At 34.5% G+C, this 25,551-nt stretch overlaps 1 protein-coding gene across 3 annotated transcripts in view; it reads right to left on the bottom strand.

The window, feature by feature from the left end:
• Positions 1-11,813: 11,813 nt before the first annotated feature.
• The window catches only part of LOC111046473, a 230,636-nt gene continuing 216,898 nt past the window's right edge, over positions 11,814-25,551 (bottom strand). For all 3 annotated transcript variants that reach the window (XM_039433384.1, XM_039433382.1, XM_039433383.1), the window contains exons 7-8: positions 15,575-15,762; positions 11,814-12,609 (exon numbers count right to left, since the gene is read on the bottom strand). In XM_039433384.1, coding sequence (XP_039289318.1) covers positions 15,599-15,762 — 164 coding nt within the window. In that variant the 3' untranslated portion in view covers positions 11,814-12,609; positions 15,575-15,598. The remainder of the gene's footprint in view (positions 12,610-15,574; positions 15,763-25,551) is intronic.

Raw genomic sequence — 25,551 nt, 5'->3', positions numbered from 1 at the left:
ATATTTGTGATGGAACTAACTAAATTTTTTTTTTAATTTTTACCTTCGATTTTTTTTTTAACTTTTGAAATCTTGAAAAATACATCACAGAGTATTCTATACTTATAATAATAAATTCCATGCAGAACATTTGATGCTTTCACTCACCAATTTATATTATGTTGATTCTAATATGGTGAGTCTGGTGGTAGATTGAAGCTATATATGCTTCTTCGATCACGGATTTTGGTGGAACACTCATGTGTGGTATCAATGATGAACTTTTTTACACTAAGTAGGCTAACACTTATTCTTCATTCACTGTACAGTTTCAAGCAAAAATTATATTTCAAAATTAAGATAAAATATTTTGTCAATTAATTATTAATTCTACATTGTTAAAAGACGATCTGGCAACAGAGCAAAGCGAGAAAGAGATAGCGCTATCGGCTTCGTTGAGTGATAGACAAGGATAGCAATACCATCGTTAGGATGTTTTAATAAAAACGTACTACAAGTTTTTATTTTGATTTTATTAAACCTATATTCTCATTTGCACATGCCTATATATTTTATCAGAGCCATAACCTAGACGCTAAATACATGTCCCTATCATTTAAACCTTCATTTATATTTGCACATATCTATATTTATCAGAGCCACCTGTACATGAGCCAGACGCTACGTGGCAAAAAGCGGAAACATTGTGCAGGAATATATTGTGGAAATTAGCATATTTCCAGAACAGCGTCTGCAACGCTGCAGGTAAAAGCAACCAAGCCAAAGCAACAGATGCTGGTAATGCAGATTTTTATCTCGAACCGAAAAAATCCTACAAGGTTGTTGAGTTTTCCGATATACAGGGTGGGTGAAAAGTCCGAGAACGGCTCAATGGCCCATATGAATAAAACCAGAGCAAATGCTCATGAGCAAAAGCATTGAGCATTGGTTTTGCACATGAGCAAAAGGTAGAAGCAAAAGCCTTTGGTCATTTTGATATGAATAAGCTTTACCTTTTACTCTTACCTTATGCTCCTGAACTCTGGAGCCAATGCTCACGTATTTTAAAGATTTTTCATCAGCTGATTCACTTTTGTAGCCTTACTTTGTTTTCATAGCTCACGGAAGCGCTAAATATGCAAGTAGGGTGCACCGCTTGTGTTTGCGTCGTCTGCTCTCTTTTCTATTCATGAATAGAGTTTTAGGTAAGTTGAGTTTAGAATTTTGAAATAATAGCGTGCAAAAATGTCATCTCTATAATAATCTTCAGCATATTCTTACAATATCAATAGCCTTCTTATAATCGTCTACACTCTCATCTTCTTAAATGCCTATTTCCTATTTTGTGACGGCTATCTCTATAACAGGTAGCTTTTGTATTTATTATTTTGTAGGGGATAATGGTGATATATATCATGGTTGAACCTAAAAATAGTTTTATAGTTCTCAACTATTGGTTGTGATCGTATCTAATATAGTTTCCTCTCCATCATACGAATTGGTTGAGCTATTTTACTATGAGCAAAAGGTGATAAGCTGCTCTAGACTAGACACACCTTTTTTGAAGCATTTGCTTCAAAAGTTGAGCAAATGCTCTAGTTTATTCATACAATTTTGAGCAGAAGCTTTTACTTTTGAGCAAATAATGCTCAAACTATTTTTTTGATGAGCATGAGCAAAAGGTTTTGCTCACGTTTATTCATAGAAAAATGAAGCAAATGCTCCATATTTTAGAAGTATAAACAAATGCCTAACTTTATTCATATGGCCCAATTTCTATAAAGTCATTGGAAAGTATATTTATTTGAAGAATAAAGTACAATTAATTGATTATTTGTAACATGGATGTATCAGCTTTCCTGTATAGAAGACAGTGGAAAAGCAGAGAATAGGCAAATGTTTATATTCTATCTTTCTCCACTTCCATTAGAACGGGGACCTCATTATATCACCCATCTACGACCATCACTTTCCCGTACTCTACCCATCATTCTTTCAGGGCTTCTACCCATCTTCCATTTTACTCTTTCTTCTACGCAACATATTCACCTCCTCTCTCTCTCATACTCACTCTCGCACGGTGCCCATCCTTCAATCAGGAGACAAGTTGTTCGTTCCTACCTACCTTCCATCACACTCTCTCCTCTACCCCACAGTTTCTTCTATTCTCTTCTGTCATTGTCTCTCTCCCCCTCTATATATTTTTAATATTCTTCCCGAAAAATGGACATTGATATGTCCATAGCTCCGCCAATTTATGTAGATGCATAACAATATAATTATCTATAGTTATTATATTACAAATTGCTTTTTCAAATCATATACAGTTCAATAATTATTTTCTCAGTCTATATTATGTAAATTCATCTATAATTTTGTTGTATTGTAAGCTATTGCATATAAGTGTATAAGCCAGTATATATTGTCATCTACATAAATAAAGTACTCAATCAATCAAACCTCTCTCTCTTGGTACCCATCCTTCTATCAAGAGACAGATAGACCTATCTACCATCTCTCTCTCTCCTCTACCTCACAGTTTCACCATTTTCTCACTCTCTCTCTCACTCTCTCTCTCTCGGACGGTACCCATCATTCTATCAAGAGACAAGTTGATAGATAGGCTTGATGAAGTGATAAGACAAAGACGTCGTATAAATTGAATTGTCACATTCGCCGCCACTCAACTTCTCCGAAAGAGAGGGCGAGAGAGAGAGAGAGTGAGAAAAAGAATTAGATTGAATTTAAGAGAGGAGTTAGGATTCTAGTCTGCTCTGCGACATAACCCTTTGAGAGAGAGTGAGAGAGAGATAAAAAAATAATTGAATTGAATTTAAGAGAGGAGTTAGGACTGTAGGTTTTCTGTGTCACACAACCCTTTGAGAGAGAAAGAGAGAGAGAGAGTGAAAGAGAGAGCGAGAGAGAGAGAGAGAGAGTTTGAGAGAGCAATAATTCATCAGGCCATTAACTAGGCACTCTCAGAATACGAGATCGGAGTGCGGAGTATAAAGTGAGATGCACGATATTAAGTCAGCACATGATTAACATTGGTGTTGCTATCCTTGTCTGCCATCAGACACAGCAGATAATTCACGCTCTACTGCACTGGAATATCAGTAATTTACGAGGGAAAAAGGTAGTCTAGTTTTACGATTAATATATTTTTCAGATTTATCGATTTGATGTAGGAGAGATAATCTTGCTTGAATGCACTTGAATATAATAAATTGAAGAGGGGAGAGAGATAGCCTGGTTTTAAATGAGTAATTAGGTTAGGCTTTATCGGTTCGGTTCATGGTAATGTAGATATCTTATAATTTAAAATAAGAATCTCCTAACTCACTTCGTAAACTTCTGTTTATTTTCGTTTCACAACTATCTTTTATTTTATTTATTTTATTTACATAAATACATACATGGAGACAACAGGTTAAACCCTTATATGTCTCCTTGAAACATTACAACATTCTTCATTCAAAAAATTAGATTTTAAATAAACATCAAGCTGAGAATAAAACAAGAGTAAAATAAAATAAGAACAAAATAAATTATTTAAATCATTTAAATAGCAGAAAAGTGATAGAATAGAATTCTTTTTCAAAGAGAATCCTTTACAGATATTGATTTTTTCTTGATTCTTGAATTCAAAATAGGCCTATAACCATCCTCGGTAAATATGTGTTTTTTATTTAAAAAAAATCCTATCTTATAGCTAGGATTCCTATCTATCCTGAATCTATCTAATCCTATCTATTGCCGAAACTACTTTCCAAGATAAAATATGGGAGGTGGGAAAATATGCACTTAAAATATCTTACATGGGTACAAACCATGCAATACAGAAATAACAAAGAATCATGTGGGCACTGAGAAGAAAAAAGTCATAAAAAAGAGAGAAAGAAAAATGTCATACGGAAACCTGGCTACAAATATCTATCCTAAATTAAGCCCTTCAGAGTGCTGCGGAATCTGCCAGGAGAGCACCCAAAGACGTCTAGGCGCCCAGAAAAGAGATTGAAAAACCTTTGGATTCCATTAATTGGTGAGTTATAATGACTCTCTGTTCTGGAGCGTGTTACAAGAAAAGAAAATGAAGAACGACGAGCTATGGATGATATGTAGATATTAAGTTTAGAAAGTAAATAAGCAGAAACTATTTCATTGTTTTTTCGCATAAGCGAAAAATAAAAATATCTTCATTTTCGGTGAGAGCAATGCCGGTAAGAATTTTTTCACTGATTGTCTATCAGCTTTTTTCTTAAATATTGGTATGATAAATAATCCTTATACAAATGAACGATTTCCCTTTATGGACTGTGTTGATCGTCGTATAATTGTGTGGAACGAGGCCAGAATGGATCCAGCATTCTACGATGATATAAAACAAATTTTGCCCGGTGACTGTTCAATAGTGAATGTTAAACATTATGCTCCAATAGATGTTGTTCGTGTTCCTGTAATTGTTCTATCAAATTCTGAATTTTTACCACTCAATGATGAATTTAGTAATCTTATGTATCGCTATCTGTGGCATAAATGCTCTTTGTTGATAAAGTATATAAATTCTAAACCTTTACCTATCGCAGCCGGCCTCCTTCTCTATTGGGCGATTCACAAATATATTCATCTAGATCTGAAATGTACTGGAGAGTACATTAACGACTGGTTGAATCTTTGCGAATTGTCTATTAGAGACAATTGTAAGCATACATTAGTCAATAGTTTCTCTATTTAAATATTTTTTTAAATATCTTTTACTTGTTTTCTAGGTTCTTATTTTGTACTGAAAGTAAATTTTGTTATCATGACGAGTCTGTTGCTTAAGCCGCCATTTTGTGACACCGTTGAGTGGGAGGAGACTGTCTAGCTGGACCAATGGCAGGCGTTCATGCCCTTGACCAATGGCAGTACTCGCCTACTGGTATAAATTCTGCTCCTCTTGTATTTAGTTTTAGTTTATCAGAGATTGACAATGGTGTAACAACCGAAACATCGGTCTTTTTAACTATCAATAAATCTGTGGTTTTTGACAATTTCCCAGTCTCTTATTTAATTTAAAAATGAAATGGTTGGAAACCCAATTGAAACAACATTACTAAATATAAAATCTTCTTTTATTGTACATAATTTCGCAACTATTTGAGGCTTGATAACCTCTTAATATAAGTTCAAAATGAAGCACAGTGTATTACAACAAGTACTAAAAACAATAAGCAGCATAATACACATAATCAACATACTATGCTCTACACAGACTTTACATAACACTCACATAATTACAGCACATCAACATAATTATTATTAATAATTTTAAGCAACCTTGATAAATCTCTAATACATAACGACCACTCAGTTCTCTCAGAGCTTGAATTCATGCTGGAAGTTCAGTTAATTCTCTTAAATTATTTTTTAAAAGAATTTATTCTTATATTATTTTATTCTCTCTTATTTTTTAAAGGTAATTTGGTTAGTGTACTTGACAAAATGATTGTCATTGATGACGTATTATAACATAGAAAATAACAAAAATATTATAAATGTAATAATTATTTAAATAATGAATTGATAAGAAATGTAATAATTATTTTTTCCTACAGTTACGTTGAAAAGTGGCCATTGCTGCACTGATTACAGAACGCAAAGAATCACTTTTCCGCTCTAGTGCGGGAAAAATTTTTCTGCACTCCAGATTTGCAACATGGCAACGCAAAATACTTAGTAGGTTATATGGAGCAACAGTGCAGCAAAATCAAAATGAAGTTGGTAACAGTGACTGCTGTGGCTGCTATAGTGAGCAGAGGTGCAACCAAGCACAACGCGCTAATTATTACATTAGATATTATAACCAAGGACAACATTTTTATTCAATTTGACAATAAATTAAGGTTCTTATCAATAATAAAATTACACAGAAAAACATTTGATGCATTTCAGGCAATTTTACCAATAATTACCCACTTTTCATATTCAATGGTAACTGTAGGAAAAACTTAATGTGAAATACGTGCGCAAAGTTCCTCTGCTGCACTCAAGAAACCATTCCGCCCTCGCCTACGGCTCGGGCGTAAACGTTTCTTTCGGTGCAGCAAACTGTCACTTTGCGCACTAGTTGCACAAATAACTAATTTAAATGTAACAATTAGAATCTGTTGATTATTTCAACAGACTCTTGAAAGAACACCGGATGAAAATTGACTTATTATAGACTAGCAGATAACCCGTGCTCCGCAAGGGTGCACTTGGAAACTTGATAACTAAAAACTTGACGTACTGAAATCTTGAAGAAATTAAAATAGATCTTTAACCATCCTCGGTAAATAGAATACCGTATGCTTATTATTTTCCAATAGACTTTTGGAAGAACACCGAAGATTAACTTATTATATTATTATTATATTAGATAACCCGTGATCCGCAAGGAACTAATTAAAAACTCAACGTACTGAAGTCTTGAAGAATTAAAAATAGGCATACAATCACCCTCGGTAAATTAAGAATCGACGTAAGGTCCCAATTGACAGAATCCCAAACGACCGAAACGCTATATTTTTCCAAGAATCGATATGCAAAATTTCAAGTTAATCAGTTGAGTAGTTGAGACGTGATGATGCGTCGTCATTTGTGGATTTCCTATCCCCTACGTGTATAAGCCAAATTTTTCCTGTATTATTATTATAGAAGATAAGTTACTTCTTTATAAATCAATGAGTACTTCTCCATTTCGTGCTTGAACTAATCCACAATCTAAATTTCGTTAACTAACACAATCAAAGCTTATTAATAGCGCTTAATTCTTTCCAACTAAGTCTCTCTTTAAAGATTTCTAGATCCTATGTAAGCTCTTTGCAACCTAGTCCTGTTGCTTTCCTGTCCTTAGGTACCTACCGATAATTTTATTTTTTTGATATACTCTATCTACCATATTTACAAAATTTATACAAATTTGGAAGCTTCTCAGATAGGCTCAATCATTCTTCATCTGAAAAATCCTTATCGTATTTTCTCCAAAAATATAATACATTATATTTGATGGAATATAGTGTTAAAAATCTGGTGTGGCACACTCACACAACTTTCCTTGCTGTTATGAAAATTGATCACCTGACGCTAGTGTTCCCGCGCATCTCAAGTCTACTATTCAAAGATTTGTGCCAGCTGGTGACAGGGCAATAACGCTGGAGACACACGAGGTCTGCTATATCTTCATAGTGAATGATTTAATAGAATCAATAGTGTTGCCAACAGTTTGCAATTGGATAGTCACATTTTCTCGAATTTCGAGCTTATTTTTAATTTTAGGTGAAATGTTACTGAACATTAATTGTAGAGATTCTCATGGTCAATCTTTTCCACCTGAAATTTCTTGTTTAAATAGTATCTGAAGCCTGATATTTGAGAATCTAAAATCAAACTTTGCACAGATGGGGCGGAGCTCCTGAAATTTTTACAGATATGGGTTTTGTGGCAGTTGATAGAGCTTATCGATGACTATTTTAGGTATAACTTTAATTAAAATCGTTGGAGCCGTTTTCGAGAAAATCGCGAAATACCCTGTTTTTGACAACATTCTCGCCATTTTTGCCGCCATCTTGAATCGCATTTGCTCGAAATTGTTCGTGTCGGATCCTTATATTGTAAGGACCTTACGTTCCAAATTTCAAGTCATTCCGTTAATTGGGAGATGAGATATCGTGTACACAGACGCACATACACTCATACACACAAACACACACACACACACACACACACACACACACATACAGACCAATACCCAAAAACCACTTTTTGGACTCAGGGGACCTTGAAACGTATAGAAATTTAGTAATTGGGGTACCTTAATTTTTTCGGAAAGCAATACTTTCCTTACCTATGGTAATATGGCAAGGAAAGTAAAATTTGTTGGATTGGTTGAACCATGTTGTAATCGTTTATAATATTTTATTATGTATCGTAATCTTTGTAATTTATTTATTTATTTATCTCATTCCACGATTACAACATCAAATTGGGTGACTCGTTGGAGAAAGATAGTGATAACGCGCCGGTATAATAATCTAGAGAACCCGAGTTCGAATCTCGACCGGGCCAAAATTTTTGACCATTATCACAATCACATAGATACGGCCACCATGTCTTTCGGAGAAGACGATAAGCCGTCGGTCCCGACTATCTAAAAAGTAGTCATCATCCCTCTCACTCATTACCCACGCACAAGCCTAAGAGCTCATGTGGGCATTACCCTCAGTATTATTATATTTTTTCAAACACGTAATACCTCATATCTGATGGAATATAGTGTTTACATTTTTTGGTCCGGTCAAATTATCATGTAATCTTTATATTCTAATTGTAATCTTTGTAGTTTATTTATTGATTCATTTATCTCATTTCAAAATCACAATATCAATATAATAATTGGGAGAGAATCAACAGAATAAACCAAAAACTGATTCTCTCCCTAATTTTGATAGAAATAGTCTAAAGCTGCGTTTACACCAAAGTATTAACAAAATGTTGATAACTTCATCCTTATAGATTCTATTAGATTGAACATAACTTATCATACACATGATGAACATAATTATGTGTTTGTCAAGTTCCGTTCAATCTAATAGAATCTATAAAGATTAAGTTACTAACATTTTGTTAATAACTTTGGTGTAAACGCAGCTTAAATAAGGTTATGTAATCTTTAATATGAATTCTTTGTAATCTTTTGTATCATTTTGATGTTGATTATCATATAGAGCGACTTGGCTTGGTTGCAGGAAAACCTGTTTAACTTTAACCGTCGTTAAATGTCAAGAGAACAATATTTAGGTAAGACGTCTTATCAATAAAGCCTTATCAGATTGGTTCTTGTAACATTTAATCACATTTAAAATTCAACAGGCTTTTGTGCAACTGGGTCTTTGCCTGTTTGATTATGAAATAATATCATTTCATGATTTTCTTATTATATGTTATCATTTAATGTTCTCTTCATTATAATATGATATAATTTCATGGTTTCCCATTTTCCGGAGTATTATTTGGGCATTATAACTTTGTTCTAAGCTAAGGGCTTCAGGCTATAAAGGTTGTAAAGTGTTGTAGAATTTGACCCTTACTTTTGTGTGTTTTTATCAAGTATTCAAGTATGTTAGGATAATGATAATTCAGATGATGAATGATTGACTCTAAATTTTGGGAAGTTTACAGTATCACAAAGGAAAGTTCACACTCATGTTTGCAGCCTATCATTTTTTACAACGTTTATGCCCGGTTGCACATAAGTCTGTCAACTTTTAATCCCAATTAAATGTCATGAGAACCAATCAGAGAAGCCTCCCAGAGAAAACCTTCCCTGATTGGCTCTTGTGAAATTTATAATTGGAATTAAACTCTAACAGGCTTTTCTGCAACCGGGCCTCAATCTTCCATCGACAAAGCAGAGAATTTCAAAGATTTTGGCCCGGTTGCACGAGAGCTGGTTAAATTTTAATCGTGATTAATTTCACAAGAACCAATTACAGAAGGCGTTTTTGAAAAGACGGCTTCTCCGATTGGTTCTTGTGGAATTAATCACGGTTATAATTTAACCGGCTTCTGTGCAACCGGCACTTTGATTTTAGAATTCTATCAATGAACTTCGGTTACATTATTCTCTTCAAAATTTTCTAACCTATTCAACAATTAAGTTTGTTAAAAGACTATGGAATATAATTATTATAGAAATACACATGAGTGTGAACAGTAGCCTGTATTTTATCTAGTGGACAAGCACTATTACATATTATTACATAATCCTACCAGATATTAATCTAAATATTCATGTCTCATATTTTATAAAAAATATCGCTCAAACCAGTATATTTTATTCCAATCTCTCCAACAGGTCTCCCTGTGACACTCCTCAAAAATCTTGTCTGATATATTAATAATTTTTCAACTTGAAATCAATCAATCTCCACAAAAACCATTGATATGCTTTGATGTCTGATAGAATTTTAGATATATATTTTTAGTTTTTGATAAGATTTTGGTCTAGTATTGGACACGCATGATATCGAGTCAGTCATAGAATTGTTTTATTTAGTGAAGTTTATGATGAAAATAGTCCCATTCATTGAAAAATTCGATTTTATCTAAAAGTTGGGAGAATTTTCGTCAAGGCACCATAAAATGTGTCTCTGGACCTTCTTGTTAACAATCATTTGATAAATTAAGTTATAAAGTACAATTTGAATGGAAACATGAATAGATAAATAAATAATTAACTGATTATATTTGATTTCATATCCATTTCAATGTACTAGTAGATAATAATAATCAAGATTGATAACTTAACAATTATAAAATATGAATCAAATCTTACTTATTACCTACTAATGATAAAACTCAACTAACATGAAATTATTGTCAGTAATTGACTACTGTATAACAGATTTAGAACAATTTCGAATGACTATTCAGGAGACTTTATTAATAACAATCGCCCCACTTTCCAATTTCTATCTCCTGATTCAAATATTGGAGGGTAAAATTGAAATCTTCTAAATCCTTTTTAAATAATATACTGAGCTCGGTACAGAACCAGTCTTAAAAACTAATCATCCATAACTCATTCCAATCCCTTGTTTAATTTTCAAATAATGATATTTCAATATAATTATCGTAATCATACCTTTGAAAAATTGAATCCAATATCGAAAGCCTCAACAATGATGACTCAACAAAATTAATGTGAAATATTAACTCTAGAATCAAGAATAATTCAATTTCTTGACACGTGATATCTATTGATTTCGATACAAATGTTTTTGTTGAGCTACCAAGAATATTTTAACAAAACAATAAGGAATTAATACAATGATTTTTATCATTATCAGTATCAACAAAAATATTCACAAACATGATCAAAACAATGCAGTCTCTCGATATAACCTGATAGCAACAATATCTTTCATTTATGAAAAACTAATACATTATTCTCTACTCTTACATCATTCATATCCTCTATAATCTATTCCAAACTCATATACAGTCATTTTGTAAATTCCAAGACTCGCAAACGAGTGTCATTCCAATTATGTCTTCAGATGAGTCATGAATCATCCTGAAAGGAAGTAGAACAATTATTCATGTTACGTGAATCCTAGAAGTCCTCAGGTCTTCAAAACTTGACTCAATTTTTGCACTTGGATTACATCCCTAGTCTGCAATTTTATATGGCTTCCATGTCTCTAGTAAACTTTCAAGTTGCTGGAGCACTAAACCCGAACCATTTCTATTTGAACAGGCTTCAGCTTCAAGTTAGTTAGTCTAAACACTTCAAATCAAATGCTTCCGGTAACCTGCATCCAGTAACTTGTATAAAGTAACCAAACCTTCTACTGGAACGACTCCAGTAGATTATAAACGATAAACCAGACATTACTCAGTCCCAATAATGGATTTTCCTCAATCCTGGAGCGGTTCAAATCAATGTATAGCTTTATCTTACTGATTTTGAGGTGGGTTCTTCGAGGCAACAAGCCGTATTGGCCGTCAATTTTTTGCCATTTGCAGCTTCAATATAAAAAAGAACCACTTTATAATCAGGCTCCACCAGAGTTGAAGGAGGATGGAAGAGTTGTTGCGTAGAGTCGATGTCACCCTTGTTTCTTACCAAATCCATACCATTATCTTCAAGATCTATAAAAGCCAGATCAAGACATCCGTGTTCCTTATGGAGCGGCCATTTTGTGCTTATTTCATGGCGGCACATTTGAAAATCCAATTTAATTCAATTTTCTGGTAACAAAATCATGCATTATGAATTTTAAATACACTATTATAGTTCAGATAATTCGGGGTTTCAATTGTTTAATAAAGAAATTTCAGTAATAAATGCTTCAATTATTCATTTACTTATTATCTAAAATTGTTCTTATTTTTGTAACCTAAGGATTGTGATTCATAAGGCATTGTGACAAGACAGAAATATGCGAGTCCAACTTCAAAAAGAGTTTAGAGTTCCCAATCGATTAAATGTAGAAATCAACAATTCAGTTTCTAGTATTTTACTAAATACTATAATTCTTTAGGAAGAATTATTTTCACAATTCAAATTACTAATAACACGTCATGTTATGTTCAATCTACAACGATAACAGCTGAAAATAAATTTGAAAATTGGTGAAATAGAACCCCACAAAATGGCGATTTTGCAATGCATCACGGGATTGTGTCATGACCTGTATTTATGGACCTTGATTATCTTGAAAAATTCTCTCTTAAAAGTCATAGAATCCTGATTTACACATGCGCCACATCTTTGCCATTACTCAAACACAGTCCATCCTCCACACAGTTACTACTAATATAACACGCTGAATTAGAGGGGGGCACAGGAGTGGAGGACCCCCCCGAGTCCCCCTGTCAAACAACAGCTGTTTCGGGGTCGTTGGAAGGGGGAGAATCGCTGTCTACCGTGGCAGCAACCGTGGCCCATGTGAGGAGAGTTGGCAACACTGTGATGTCGAGCAGTGACGAACTGATGTCGGGTTGCTGATGCATGTGACGTCAGCTGGGCTCATCGTCATCCGTGTTACTCGTCAGTGTGGTCCAGAGGGGGGAGCGCGGGATGTGTGTGGAAGGGGCGCCTCCCTGAAAAAACACAAAAAAATCACGAATTGAATTAAAAGACTAAGAAATTGTCATAAACCACAAATTTTATTAATAGTTAGAAAGACCGGTTTTGGCCGTTACAAACCATTGTCAATCTCTGATAAAGAGTTTGATTGTCAATCTCTGATAAAGAGTTTGATTGTCAATCTCTGATAAAGAGTTTGATTGTCAATCTCTGAAAAGAGTTTGATTGTCAATCTCTGATAAAGAGTTTGATTGTCAATCTCTGATGAAGAGTTTGATTGTCAACCTCTGATAAAGAGTTTGATTGCCAATCTCTGATAAAGAGTTTGATTGTCAATCTCTGATAAAGAGTTTGATTGTCAATTTCTGAAAAGAGTTTGATTGTCAATCTCTGATAAAGAGTTTGATTGTCAATCTCTGATGAAGAGTTTGATTGTCAATCTCTGAAAAGAGTTTGATTGTCAATCTCTGATAAAGAATTTGATTGTCAATCTCTGATAAAGAGTTCGATTGTCAATCTCCGATAACGTTTTTATCAAAGATTGACAATGGTGTAACAAACGAAACCGATTTTTCTAACTACCAATAAAGTCCTTGGTTTTTGACAATTTCTTAGTCTTTTTATTTAATATGAATAATTACCACAATATCAACTACTCAACTACACAAAAAGGGAAAATCGTGAAGTTGAAACAGGACAAATAGTTTGGTGGTGAACTTGTAAACAGTGATAATACTAATTTATTGACAATATTCTGGTCTATAGTGAGGTCCACGTTATAATGGCAGTGGAGAAAGATAGGAGAACAAAGATGCCGATCCTCTGACTTATTTGAGGATTAAGTGTAAGAGAGGGCCGGCTGCCCCCTAATTTCGCCCTCTTAGGTTTTTAATAAAGGCAGCTAATCAATCAATCAATCTTGTCAATGCCTTGTGTGAAGGGTAACTGGTACCAGTTTATTGATGTAATATCAACTGTTCATTCTCGTTTAAGATAATCAATTATATTTTATCAAACAAGAAATTATAGTTTTAAATGATTTCATAATCAAGATCAAATAGTTTGTCAATTAATTATAAATTCTACATTGTTAAAAAACGATCTGACAACAGAGCAAAGCGAGAAAGAGATAGCGCTATCCGCTTTGTTGAATGATAGACAAGGATAGCGTTACAATTGCTAATCAAACACTGCCATTATAACGTGGACCTCACTATAAATGTTTCTCTTAGGGCCAAGCCACATGAAGCGTTTTTTCAGGCTTTTAAAGATGATTCAGCAGGAAGCAAGAAGCTCTCTAATTGGCTGATTATCTGCTGATTCTCGAACGCCAACCCAATCAGCCAATCGGAGAGTTTCCTACCCTGCTGAATCGTCTGAAAACGCCTGGAGAAACGCTTCCTGTGGCTTGGCCCTAATTTTCTGTCAATCCAGTGACTGCTTGGATTTGTTTCTATCGATCAACAACCATGAACCATGATCAATATTCTACCATGAACAACACTGCATGGTAGAATTGATTAATTCCATGATCAATTGATTCAACCATGATCAATTCTACCATGAACAACACTCCATGGTAGAATTGATTAATTCCATGATCAATTGATTCAACCATGATAAATTCTACCATGAACAACACTCCATTGTAGAATTGATCATGGTTGATCGGTAGAAACAAATTCAAGCAGTCGCTGAATTACTGAATCTACTTCCTGTAGGTTTGGAGCCCACTGAGCTCTTTGGAACTCTCCGCTACCTGCCCTGCCGACTCTGAAATCGCTTGGAAAAACGCCTGATATGGTCTCGCCCTGAAGATGGATTCTGGTTTGTGCGTAAATGCCGACGTTGAGCACGACGACAATAGGTGACATTCATATTGTCCGAGTTTCAAATGTGCTAATACAGCTGAGATCCTCCCTCTGTAGTGGTTGACGTCGGCATTTACTCCGTCTAATCCATTCAATTTATTTTTTTTTTTTGTAGTTGAGAAGTTGATATTGTGGTAATTATTCATATTGAATGAAAAAGACTAAGAAATTGTCAAAAAATAATTGGAATAAACAAAATGGGGAATCTAACTTTGCAGAACATTTGATAACAAATAATCACAAGTTCACAGTTAAGGAGAATGTTGAGTTTCTGCATGTTAATAACAAAGGCAGATCTTTGAATATTCTAGAGGCTTTAGAAATAAAAAGAGTAATTAAGGAAAATCCCCAGTATAGTTTAAATGACCAGATTCATTTCAACCAGTACAACACTAGGAATTTAGTTTTATCATAAACATGTAAGCATATATTAGTCAATAGTTTTTCCATTTACATATTTATTTTATTATCTTTCACATTTGTTTTCTTGGTTCTTATTTTGTACTGAAAGTAAATTTTATTATCATGGCGATTCTGTTGCTTAAGCCGCCATTTTGTCACACCGTGTAGGGGGAGGAGACTGTCTAGCTAGGCCAATGGCAGGCGTTCATGCCCTCGACCAATAGCAGTACTCGCCTACTAGTATAAATTCTGCTGCTCTTGTATTTAGTTTTAGTTTATCAGAGATTGACAATGGTGTAATAACCGAAACCGGTCTTTTTAATTATCAATAAATCAGTGGTTTTTTGACAATTTCTTAGTCTTTTTCATTCAACATTCAATTTATCTATAGATTCAAGATACAAAATCATTCATCAAGATAATTCGGGGAGGACCCAAAATCTAGATCATTATCATCCAACCCATAGAGTTCTTCTTGATTAATTATTATGCTCGTCAATAAACCTGATCCCTTTAATGAAGATGATGAGATGAATTATGGTCGTCAATGACCAGACATTTGAGCATTCAGTAAACAAGAAATCTTCAACAAGATTGAAACGTTTTTGTTTGGAAAGATAAGTGGGTGGTGAGAGCGAAGTATTACCTTAAATCATAGAATAAATAAATGATAATATTTCTTTACTGTATGCTGAAATGCACTGACCGGTATGGAAGCGCGAGCCTGGCGCTAGCTGTCGGGTGTTCCGGGTTCGATTCCCGTGGTCTCTGGATCCGAGCGCTCCTCGATGACCGTGTCCAGCTCCAGGGAGGGGAAAGCGCGGCTCATCGCTCGCTCGCTGCGGAGACTGACGGCCCGGTTACGGCCTCCCGTCGGGCCCGCTAAGTAGACACCTGAAAAGTAGCACATCAAGTGTGTTCGACACATTATTAATTCATTCATAAAATGTTGTGATGCCAATTAATGTAAATTGATGTGATGTACAAAGTATTGCGTAATTATCGAAAAGCCTCTCTCAATCCTTTCTCATTCTAAAATTCTCATGAGTCGATTTACTATTCTTTTTTTCAACACGTCAATAATCCATTTACAAATTCACAGATCAATAAAATAGTGTAATAATCACTAAGAGTCTCTCATGCATCTCTCAAGCCTCCCTTATAAGTATTGGTTCACTATTCTTCTGTTCAAAACATCATTAATTCATTCACAAAAATCACATTCATTCATCAAAAAACTTTTCAATGATTTAGTAGTGAATTATCACAATAGTGTTGTAAATATCACAAAGCCTTACTATCATATAAAAACATTGTTCCCTTTTTCAGTTGATTGAATATATTATTGATTAAGCCGATGATTAATGAGATAGCACAAAATATTATTTTCTTGGACTATATCGTACAAAATTTGGGAGAAGAGCAGTTTCGGGCTAATTCTCTCTCAATTATTCCTATGATTTCTACATATGATTTGTTAGAAGGAGAAGGAGAAGAAGAATAAGAAGAAGAAAAAGAAGAAGAAGAAGAAGAAGAAGAAGAAGAAGAAGAAGAAGAAGAAGAAGGAGAAGGTGTGGAAGGAGAAGGAGAGGAAGAAGACGAAGTGGATACCTGAAGAGTGGGGTACCACGCCTTTGTCACATTCAAACGAAAAAATTTGAAATACAAATGGAAATAGGGAAATATGGAATAAGAAAGAAACAAATATCGACAGTATGTGAGCAGCTCTGAAAGAGAAATTAAAAGTTTTGAAGTCGAAAGTGATTCCAAGTGAAGTCCAAAGTGACTTCAAGTGGAACAAGAAGTGACTTCAAGTGAAGTAAAAAGTGACTTCAAGTGAAGTAAAAAGTGACTTCAAGTGCAGTAAAAAGTGACTTCAAGTGAAACAAGAAGTGACTTCAAATGAAGTTCAAAGTAAAGTCTACCACTGAAGTTGAAATATTCATCGGGAAAATTGATCATCAACATGTTAACGTGGAGACAATCCTTCTGCTTCATGTAAATAATGTTGAGAAGATCTCGATGGAAAGAAGCTCCAGACTTACGACCAAGTCATACAATGCGTTTTCTAGGCATTTTTCAAACGGGTCGGCAGTGCAGGGCGCTCTCAGATTGGCTGATTGGGTTGACGTTCGGGAATCAGCTGATAATCAGCCAATCGGAGAGCTGCCCTGCCGACGCCGTCTGAAAACGCCTGGAAAAACGCTTCATGTGACTTGGTTCTCAGTGTAGTGTCAAAGGGAGTGTAGAGTTCCTCATCAACCCAATTCAAAAGTTTAATAATAACTGTTGGGTAATTTATATTAACAGCAATTCTATGGTGAGGTCCACATTATAATGGCAGTAAGATAGGTAGATAGATAGAGAAAGATAGGAAACAACGTTGCTGAACCTCTGTCTTGTCAATGCCTTCTATAGACGGTAACTGATACAAGTTTATTAATGTAATATAAACTGTTTATTCTCGTTTAAAATATTTCATTATATTTTATTAATCAAAAAATTATATTTTACGATAATTTCATGATGAATTCACATAATCAATATGAAATATTCTGTTAATAAATTAATAATTCTACATTGTTAAAAGTCGATCTGGCAACAGAGCAAAGCGAGAAAGAGATAGCACTATCCGCTTTGTTGAATGATAGACAAGGATAGCAACACAATTGCTAATCAAACACTGTTATTATAACGTGGACCTCACTATAGTTCAATCAGGACACACTCCCAATCCAACAAATGTGTTATCTTGTTTAGATATGTGACATCATTTAACGTCGGTTAAATTTGATTGGATCCTCATGCAACTGACCGTAAAAATCCAAAAAGCAGCCAATAATCCAAATCCGATAAACAACAAGTAATAAATTCAATCCAGATGTTATCGTGTTGTTGGAAAGCAATCAAAGTCTGAATTGTTGCCGAATTCCACTGAATTCCTTCAACCGTGATTCCGGATTGTGATAAAATTAATTGAATTACTGACGGTAGAATAAATTGTTGAGATTAGTCCGCAATATGAATAAATTCCTCATTCTCTCATGGAATAAATTGTTGAAATAAGCCAGCAATATGGATAAATTATTCATTATTCTCTCATGAAATTAATTATTCTCTGAAATAATTCCTGATAAATGGTCAGCAACATCTGTCGTTTGTAGAGCCACAATCTTCCACTAAATTAATTTCATGATGAAAATGAAAAACAATTTATTCTATTTTCTCTCAAATTATTTACTGATACATATCCAAAAGTACAGTATCAGACAAACAGCAGTTCTGTATTCAATTCACTCAGGAGCCTATTATCGAGAAAATATATTAGAGAAAATATAGCATAAGGTTATTAGGTGTTAAATAATATTATATTTATATATAATAATAATAATATTATATAAATATAATATTTCACTAATATTATAGTGAGATCCACGTTATATTGGCAGTGTTTGATCAGCAAAGGTCTTGCTATCCTTGTCTATCATTCAACAAAGCAGATAGCGCTATCTCTTTCTCTCTTTGCTCTTTTGCCAGATCGTTTTTCAACAATGTAGAATTAATCATTAATTGACAAAATATTTTATCTTTATTATGAATTTATTGAAAAATAAAATATCTTGCTTGATAAAATATGTTTGATTATTTTAAACGAGAATGAACAGTTAATGTTACAATATCGGGGCACCGAGTTTCTCTCCTTATTTATTTATTGATAAACCGAACACAATTCTCTAAAATGATTGGGGAAGTACTAACAGGCACAGCCCAAAACTGTTTCTTTCCCGAATTTTGATTTATACACTATAAATAGTCCAGAAAGTGGGTTATGTTCCATACACTTGAATTCTGGTTCAATTTTCTGTTAAAACATTTGAAAACAAAAAATTTATAATCTAGATTATATACAAACCAAATTGAATAACAAAATAACACTCACCAATCACTTGAAATTGTCAAATAATGATCAACTTTGAAAATTATTATATACTCTAGTTTAGGAGGATTATCATGTCATGTCAACAAATCAGATTATGTTGATCAAATCGATTAAATTGTCTAGCTAGATAAAATTTCTCGCTGATTGATTATGATTACACAGCTGGAAATAATTCTGTCTCTCTCCCACACAGGAACACGCATCTTCTGTTATATCGAGAGACGACGAAATAATCATCTGTTTTCCAAGGATGAATTATCCTTTTAATGTCGTTCAGCGAGTTTTCCAAAGAATGAGACCTAGTGCAATCGAATCTTTATATCATAACCCTACTATGTTCCAAATTTCGTGAAAATCGTTAGATCCGTTTTCGAGATCCGTAAAACGTAAATAACCAGATATAAGAATATCCAAATAAATAAATACAGAAATTGCTCGCTTAATATAATATGATCAATAAAACTCTATCAGTTATCGTCTATGGAAGGCATTGACAAGACAGAGGATCGGCAATGGTGTTCTAATATCTTTCTCCACTGCCAATATAACGTGGATCTCATGATACGTAGTCACTAGGTTATTAAATCATACACTGCTTCGACACTTGATTCGCGGTCCAGGAATAATGTTTTGAACATTATGAAGGTTGAAGAAGTAAAAGAATAAATCAAAATAGTATTAGGCTATTATGAATTAATCATATATAAATTGTAGTTTATGACCAATTGATTCATAATTATTGACCAATGAAAGACCTCATACTAACTCAAACAAGAGCCGCAATTAAAGGAATAATATCAATTTATACAGGAGAAATACGGAAATGAATTCAACTCAATCATCAATCCAAATTACAGAACCGTAACGTCTTTTCTAATATAAATGGCAGCCACAGAAAATATAGGGCCGGTTTCCGAGCTCGGGATATAGCTAAGTTCTAGACTTTAATCAGCTGGAGACAGAAAATTAGCTTTCCAAAACGGGGCGTAGTCGCAGTTTTTACTTTCCTTGCCCTATTACCATAGGTAAGGAAAGTATTGCTTTCCGAAAAAAATTAATGTACCCAAATTTCTAATTTCTATACGTTTCAAGGTCCCCTGAGTCCAAAAAACTGGTTTTTGGGTATATTGGTCTGTATGTGTGTGTGTGTGTGTTGTGTGTGTGTGTGTGTGTGTGTTGTGTGTGTGTGTGTGTGTGGTGTGTGTGTGTGTGTGTGTGTGTGTGTGTGGTGTGTGTGTGTGTGTGTGTGTATGAGTGTATGTGCGTCTGTGTACACGATATCTCATCTCCCGATTAACGGAATGACTTGATATTTGGAACTTAAGGTCCTTTCACTATAAGGATCCGACAAGAACAATTTAGATCAAATGCAATCCAAGATGGCGGCTGAAATGGCAAAAATGTTGTCAAAAACAGGGTTTTTCGTGATTTTCTCGGAAACGGCTCCAACGATTTTGATGAAATTCATACCTAAAATAGTTATCGATATGCTCTATCAACTGCCACAAGTCCCATATCTGTAAAAATTTCAGGAGCTCCGCCCCATCAATTCAGATAGATTCCCAATTATCAGGCTTCAGATACAATTTAAACAAAAAAAATCAAGTGGAGTAGATGAGCATGACAATCTCTACAATTAATGTTCAGTAACATTTTCACCTAAAATTGAAAATAAGCTTTAAATTCGAGAAAATGTGATTATTCAATTGAAAATTATTGTTGATTCTATTGAATCATTCACTATGAAGAGATAGCAGACCTCATGTGTGTCTCCAGCGTTATTGCCCTGTCACCAGCTGGCTCAAAGCTTTGAATAGTAGACTTGAGATGCGCGGGAACACTAGCGTCAGGTGATCAATTTTCATAACGGCAAGGAAAGTTGTGTGAGTGCGCCACACCAGATTTTTATTTTCTCATTTCTATAATTGGAAACGTTTTTCCTTGACGAAATGAAACATTCATAAATAATTCAAACTAGCTGAAACTCTACACTATTTTCTCTTTATTTCATTTTGTGTTCAATTTTCTAGGAAATTTAATTCAAACGTGACTATGACAATGACTGCGACTACGCCCCGTTTCAGAAAGCCAATTTCCTGACTCCAGCTGTTCAAAGTCTAGAACTTAGCCGAATCCCGAGCTCGGAAACCGGCCCTTAGAGTATAGAGAAGTAAAAATCGAGGGTTGTGTGGCAGAGAGGACCTGGAGTCCTAACTCCGCCCTCAATAGAGGCAATTAATCAATCAATCAATTCAAATTACAGAACCGTGACGTCTTTTCTAATATTAATGGCAGCCACAAAAAATATAGTCTTCTTATTTATTCATTTATCTTCACTGTTCTCCGGGTATTATTTGAGTTAGCTCATCCAAATCCAGCACAAGTTTGAGTTGGAGGAGCTCTTAATTAAGAGTTTATATTTGGGGAATTGCCAAGTCTCTACTTCCGAGAAAGCTTTGTCACAGACTAGGCTCCTTGTTCTCCGCAATTTAAGACAAGAAACTTGCTGAGATTTGGCACATTCAACTGAGTCTGGCAAGACGTATAACTTTTCTATTCCAAGGGTCAGATTAGAGAAAGAGACAGACTATAGTGAGGTCCACGTTATAAAGGCAGTGGAGAAGGATGGAGAACACCGTTGCCGATTCTCTGCCTTGTCACTTCCTTCTATGAAGGATAGCTGATACCGGTGTATATGATATGATATTAACTGTTCATTCTTTTTCAAAATGATCAATTATATTATATTCGCATAGAAACAATATTTTTTGATGATGAATTGATAAATCTTCATAATATAGATTTAATATTATTTTCGCCACCCTGCACAGAAAGCAGCTGCTTTCCAGTACCTACGTAGATCTAAAAGACATTGTTTGCAGACGACTCTCGTCTGAGGTCAGAACAGGTTTTTTTCCGGCTAAGGCCGTAAACACTACCCTTTCCGGCCGCTAAATTTCAAGTGTGCTAGAACAGCTGATCAAAAAACTTTTCATCATTTGTGTTTATTATTCAATAATTAAAACATTCATAATAATATCATCTTATTGTCATTTGGAAGAATAAAAAGTTTAAACTCAACCTCTTACATAATTGAACATAATCTTTTAGGTTATTTAGACAAATCAGAATAAAAAATAAAAATACTTGGACAATTTCCCGATATTCAGATTACCTCAGATTTGCTAGAGCAATGACCTTCCACTTTTGCTTTCGGAAGTGCTTATAATAGACAATAAATTATTTTCATATATATATATATTGTTTATTTTTCTGTGTGGCGAAAAATAACGTTCTCACCATGGGCAAAAATGTTTTTCTGGCTCTCAATCTTTTCTAGTCCTCGGCCTACGGCCTCGGACTTGAAAACCGATTTCGAGCCGGAAAAGTCTCATTTTCGGCCCTGGGTGCGAAATATACTATTTAATAACTCATTTAATAACCAAACTATAAGTCCTACTGCTGGAAAACGATCTGGTAAAGTTGACGAGCTAGAAAAGGATAGCGTTATCTGCTCTCTGGAATGGTAGACAAGGATAGCAACACCAATGTCAATTAAATGCTCCACAATTTAAGACAATAAATATGTAGAGACTTGGCAGATTCGAATGGGACGGATAGCAAGACGGATATCTTTTCTGCCTGTTTAGAGAAGGAGGACTATAGTGAGGAGGTCCACGTTATAATGGCAGCATTTGATCAATATTGGTGTTGCTATCCTTGTCTATCATTTGACAAAGCAGATAGCGCTATCCTTTTCTAGCTTGGTAATGTTCCAGATCGATCCGAAATCAGAAATTTAATTAATCAACAAAGTATTCAATCTTAATTATGAATAGTATATTTCGCACCTAGAGCAGAAAATGAGACTTTTCCGGCTCGAAATCAGTTTTCAAGTCCGAGGCCGTAGGCCGAAGACTAGAAAAGATTGAGAGCCGGAAAAACATTTTTGCACGTGGTGCGAACGATATTTTTCGCCACACACAAAAATAAACAATATATATATATATATATATATATATATATATATATATATTATATATATATATATATATATATATATGAGAATAGTTGTTCACTAAGCACTTCCGAAAGCAGAAGTGGAAGGTGATAGCTCTAGCAAATCTGAGGTAATCTGAATATCAGGAGATTGTCCAAGTATTTTTATTTTTTATTCTGATTTGTCTAAATAACCTGAAAGATTATGTTCAATTATGTGGGAGGATGAGTTTATATTTTTTTATTCTTTCAAATGACAATAAGATGATATTATTATAAATGTTTCAATTATTGAATAATGAACACAAATATGGAAAGCTTTTTGATCAGCTGTTTTAGCACACTTGAAATTTAGCGGCCGGAAAGGGTAGTGTTTACGGCCTTAGCCGGAAAGAAACCTGTTCTGACGTCAGACGAGAGTCGTCTGCATACAATGCCTTCCAGATCTACGTAGGGACTGGAAAACAGCTGCTTTCTGTGCACTGTGGCGAAAAGTTCATTACGCAATCATTGAAAAATATTTTCTCTTGGCGGGTAAGATATAATTGTTCATCATTTTCAAACAAGAATAAACAGTTGATATCACATCAGTCATACCGATATCAGCTATATTCTTTAAAAGGAAGTGACAAGGCAAATATCGACAATGCTGTCCTCTTATGTTTCTCCACTGCCATCAAACATGGACCTCATTCTAGAAATATTATCGAGAACATCTAGGAGCTAGATATCCTCTATAGGAGGCACTGGCAAGGCAGAGAGTCGTCAACGCTATTCTTCTATCTTTCTCCACAGCCATCAAACATGGACCTCATTCTACAAATATTATCGAGAACATCTTGGAGCTAAATATCCTCTATCGGAGGCAGTGGCAAGGCAGAGAATCGTCAACGCTGTCCTCCTATCTTTCTCCACTGTCATTATAACGTGGAACTCACTATAGATGGAGGTTACTTCTTGGATAATCATTTTACTCTATAATGAAGTCCACGCTATAAATACAGTGGAGAAAAATAGGAGATAAACGTTGTCGATCCTCTGTCTTGTCAATGCCTTCTATAGACTGTAACTGATACAGGTTTATTGATGTAATATTAAGTGTTCTTCTCCATTGAAAATAATGAATTATATTTTATTAAGCAAGAAATTATAATTTTCAATAATTTCATAATAAATTTTCATAATTAAAAAGGTTTAATCAATAATTCTACATTGTTGAAAGACGATCTGGCAACAGAGCAAAGCGAGAAAGAGATAGCGCTATTCTCTTTGTTGAATGATAGACAAGGATAGCAATACCATTGCCAATCAAACACTCCCATTAGAGCGTGGACTCCACTATAGACTCTCTCCTGATTGTTGATCGACAGTTTGTAATCTAACTCACAATTCTGCCACTAGACAGCAGCACATGTCGGATCAAATTTTCAAATCTGTCAACTCTCTTCTCATTGGTCGACAGATATGTCCACTCCCTTCTCATTGGTCGACAGATATGTCCACTCCCTTCTCATTGGTCGACAGATATGTCTACTCTCTTCTCATTGGTCGACAGCTTGTGAATGTAATTCCAAACTCCGCCAATAGGTAGCAGCATCTGCTGTGTTGAGAGTTTGAATGTGAGAGTTCTTGATTCACCTTTTTAACGAATTGAAGCTGGATTTCCACACATATCAGTATCAGTGAACGTGACCGGAAAAGTTGAAATATAATCCCCATGAGTTCTTATCGGACTATTCACACTCAGTACGACCGAGCGAGTATGAATAGTCTCATTAGAATACATGGGGATAATTTCCCAACTATACAAAACACGTTAACTGATGCTGAATAGTAGGAATCCAGTTTTATAGAACATACTCACGTATTTATTTCTCCTAGTCTGGGGTTAAAACAGACCAGTGCATACTCTAATCATGTTTTTTATTGATTCCTTATAGATTACATGCATATTTATATCAAAAATATACAGTGTATATAATATTACAATATATGTCTATAAAACTGACATACACGTGCAATTCAAAACAACATGCAAAAAAAAAAATTAATTGAAGAAGGAATAAAAATTTTAGTTGACTATCAACAAAAAAATAATTCAGTAGAGATTATAATCATACAGTATCATTAAGTATATCAAGCTCAAACTAATGTTGCTAAAAAATAATCATAATGAGAGATTATTGAATCTCTTGAATAATAAACTACTGATTTTAAACCTCCAAACAATCAAACGTTAGTTATCAAACTTCGTCTACTATTCAGGGCCGTTTGCACAGTCAAAGATTAAACTAAATTCAATCAACTGGTGGCTTGAACTAAAAATGAACCTCATTATAACGAACGAGACTTGATATGGATTTAATCCAGTTTAAAATGAAATTAAGTTTAAACTGATACTGTGCAAACGGCCCCAAATCAAATTCATTGATTACAAGAGTTAGTAGAAGTTGGGCCGGTTTCCGAGCTCGGGATTCAGCTAAGTTCTACACTTTAAACAGCTGGAGTCAGAAAATTGGCTTTCCAAAACGGGGCGTAGTCGCAGTTTCTATGATAATCTTAATTTTTTCATTTCTATAATAATTGGAAACGGGTTTCCTTGTCGAAATAAAGCATTCCTAAATAATTCAAAATAGCTGAAACTTAACACTATTTTCTCTTTATTTTATTTTGTGTTCAATTTTCTAATTTTCCGACATTTAATTTGAACGTGGACTGTGACTACGCCCCGTTTCGGAAAGCCA

This window comes from Nilaparvata lugens, chromosome 7, assembly GCF_014356525.2.
Source record: "Nilaparvata lugens isolate BPH chromosome 7, ASM1435652v1, whole genome shotgun sequence".
NCBI classification, from domain to species: domain Eukaryota; kingdom Metazoa; phylum Arthropoda; class Insecta; order Hemiptera; family Delphacidae; genus Nilaparvata; species Nilaparvata lugens.
Note: the sequence above shows the minus strand (reverse complement) of the source record. Positions and strands in the feature narration are given on the sequence as shown.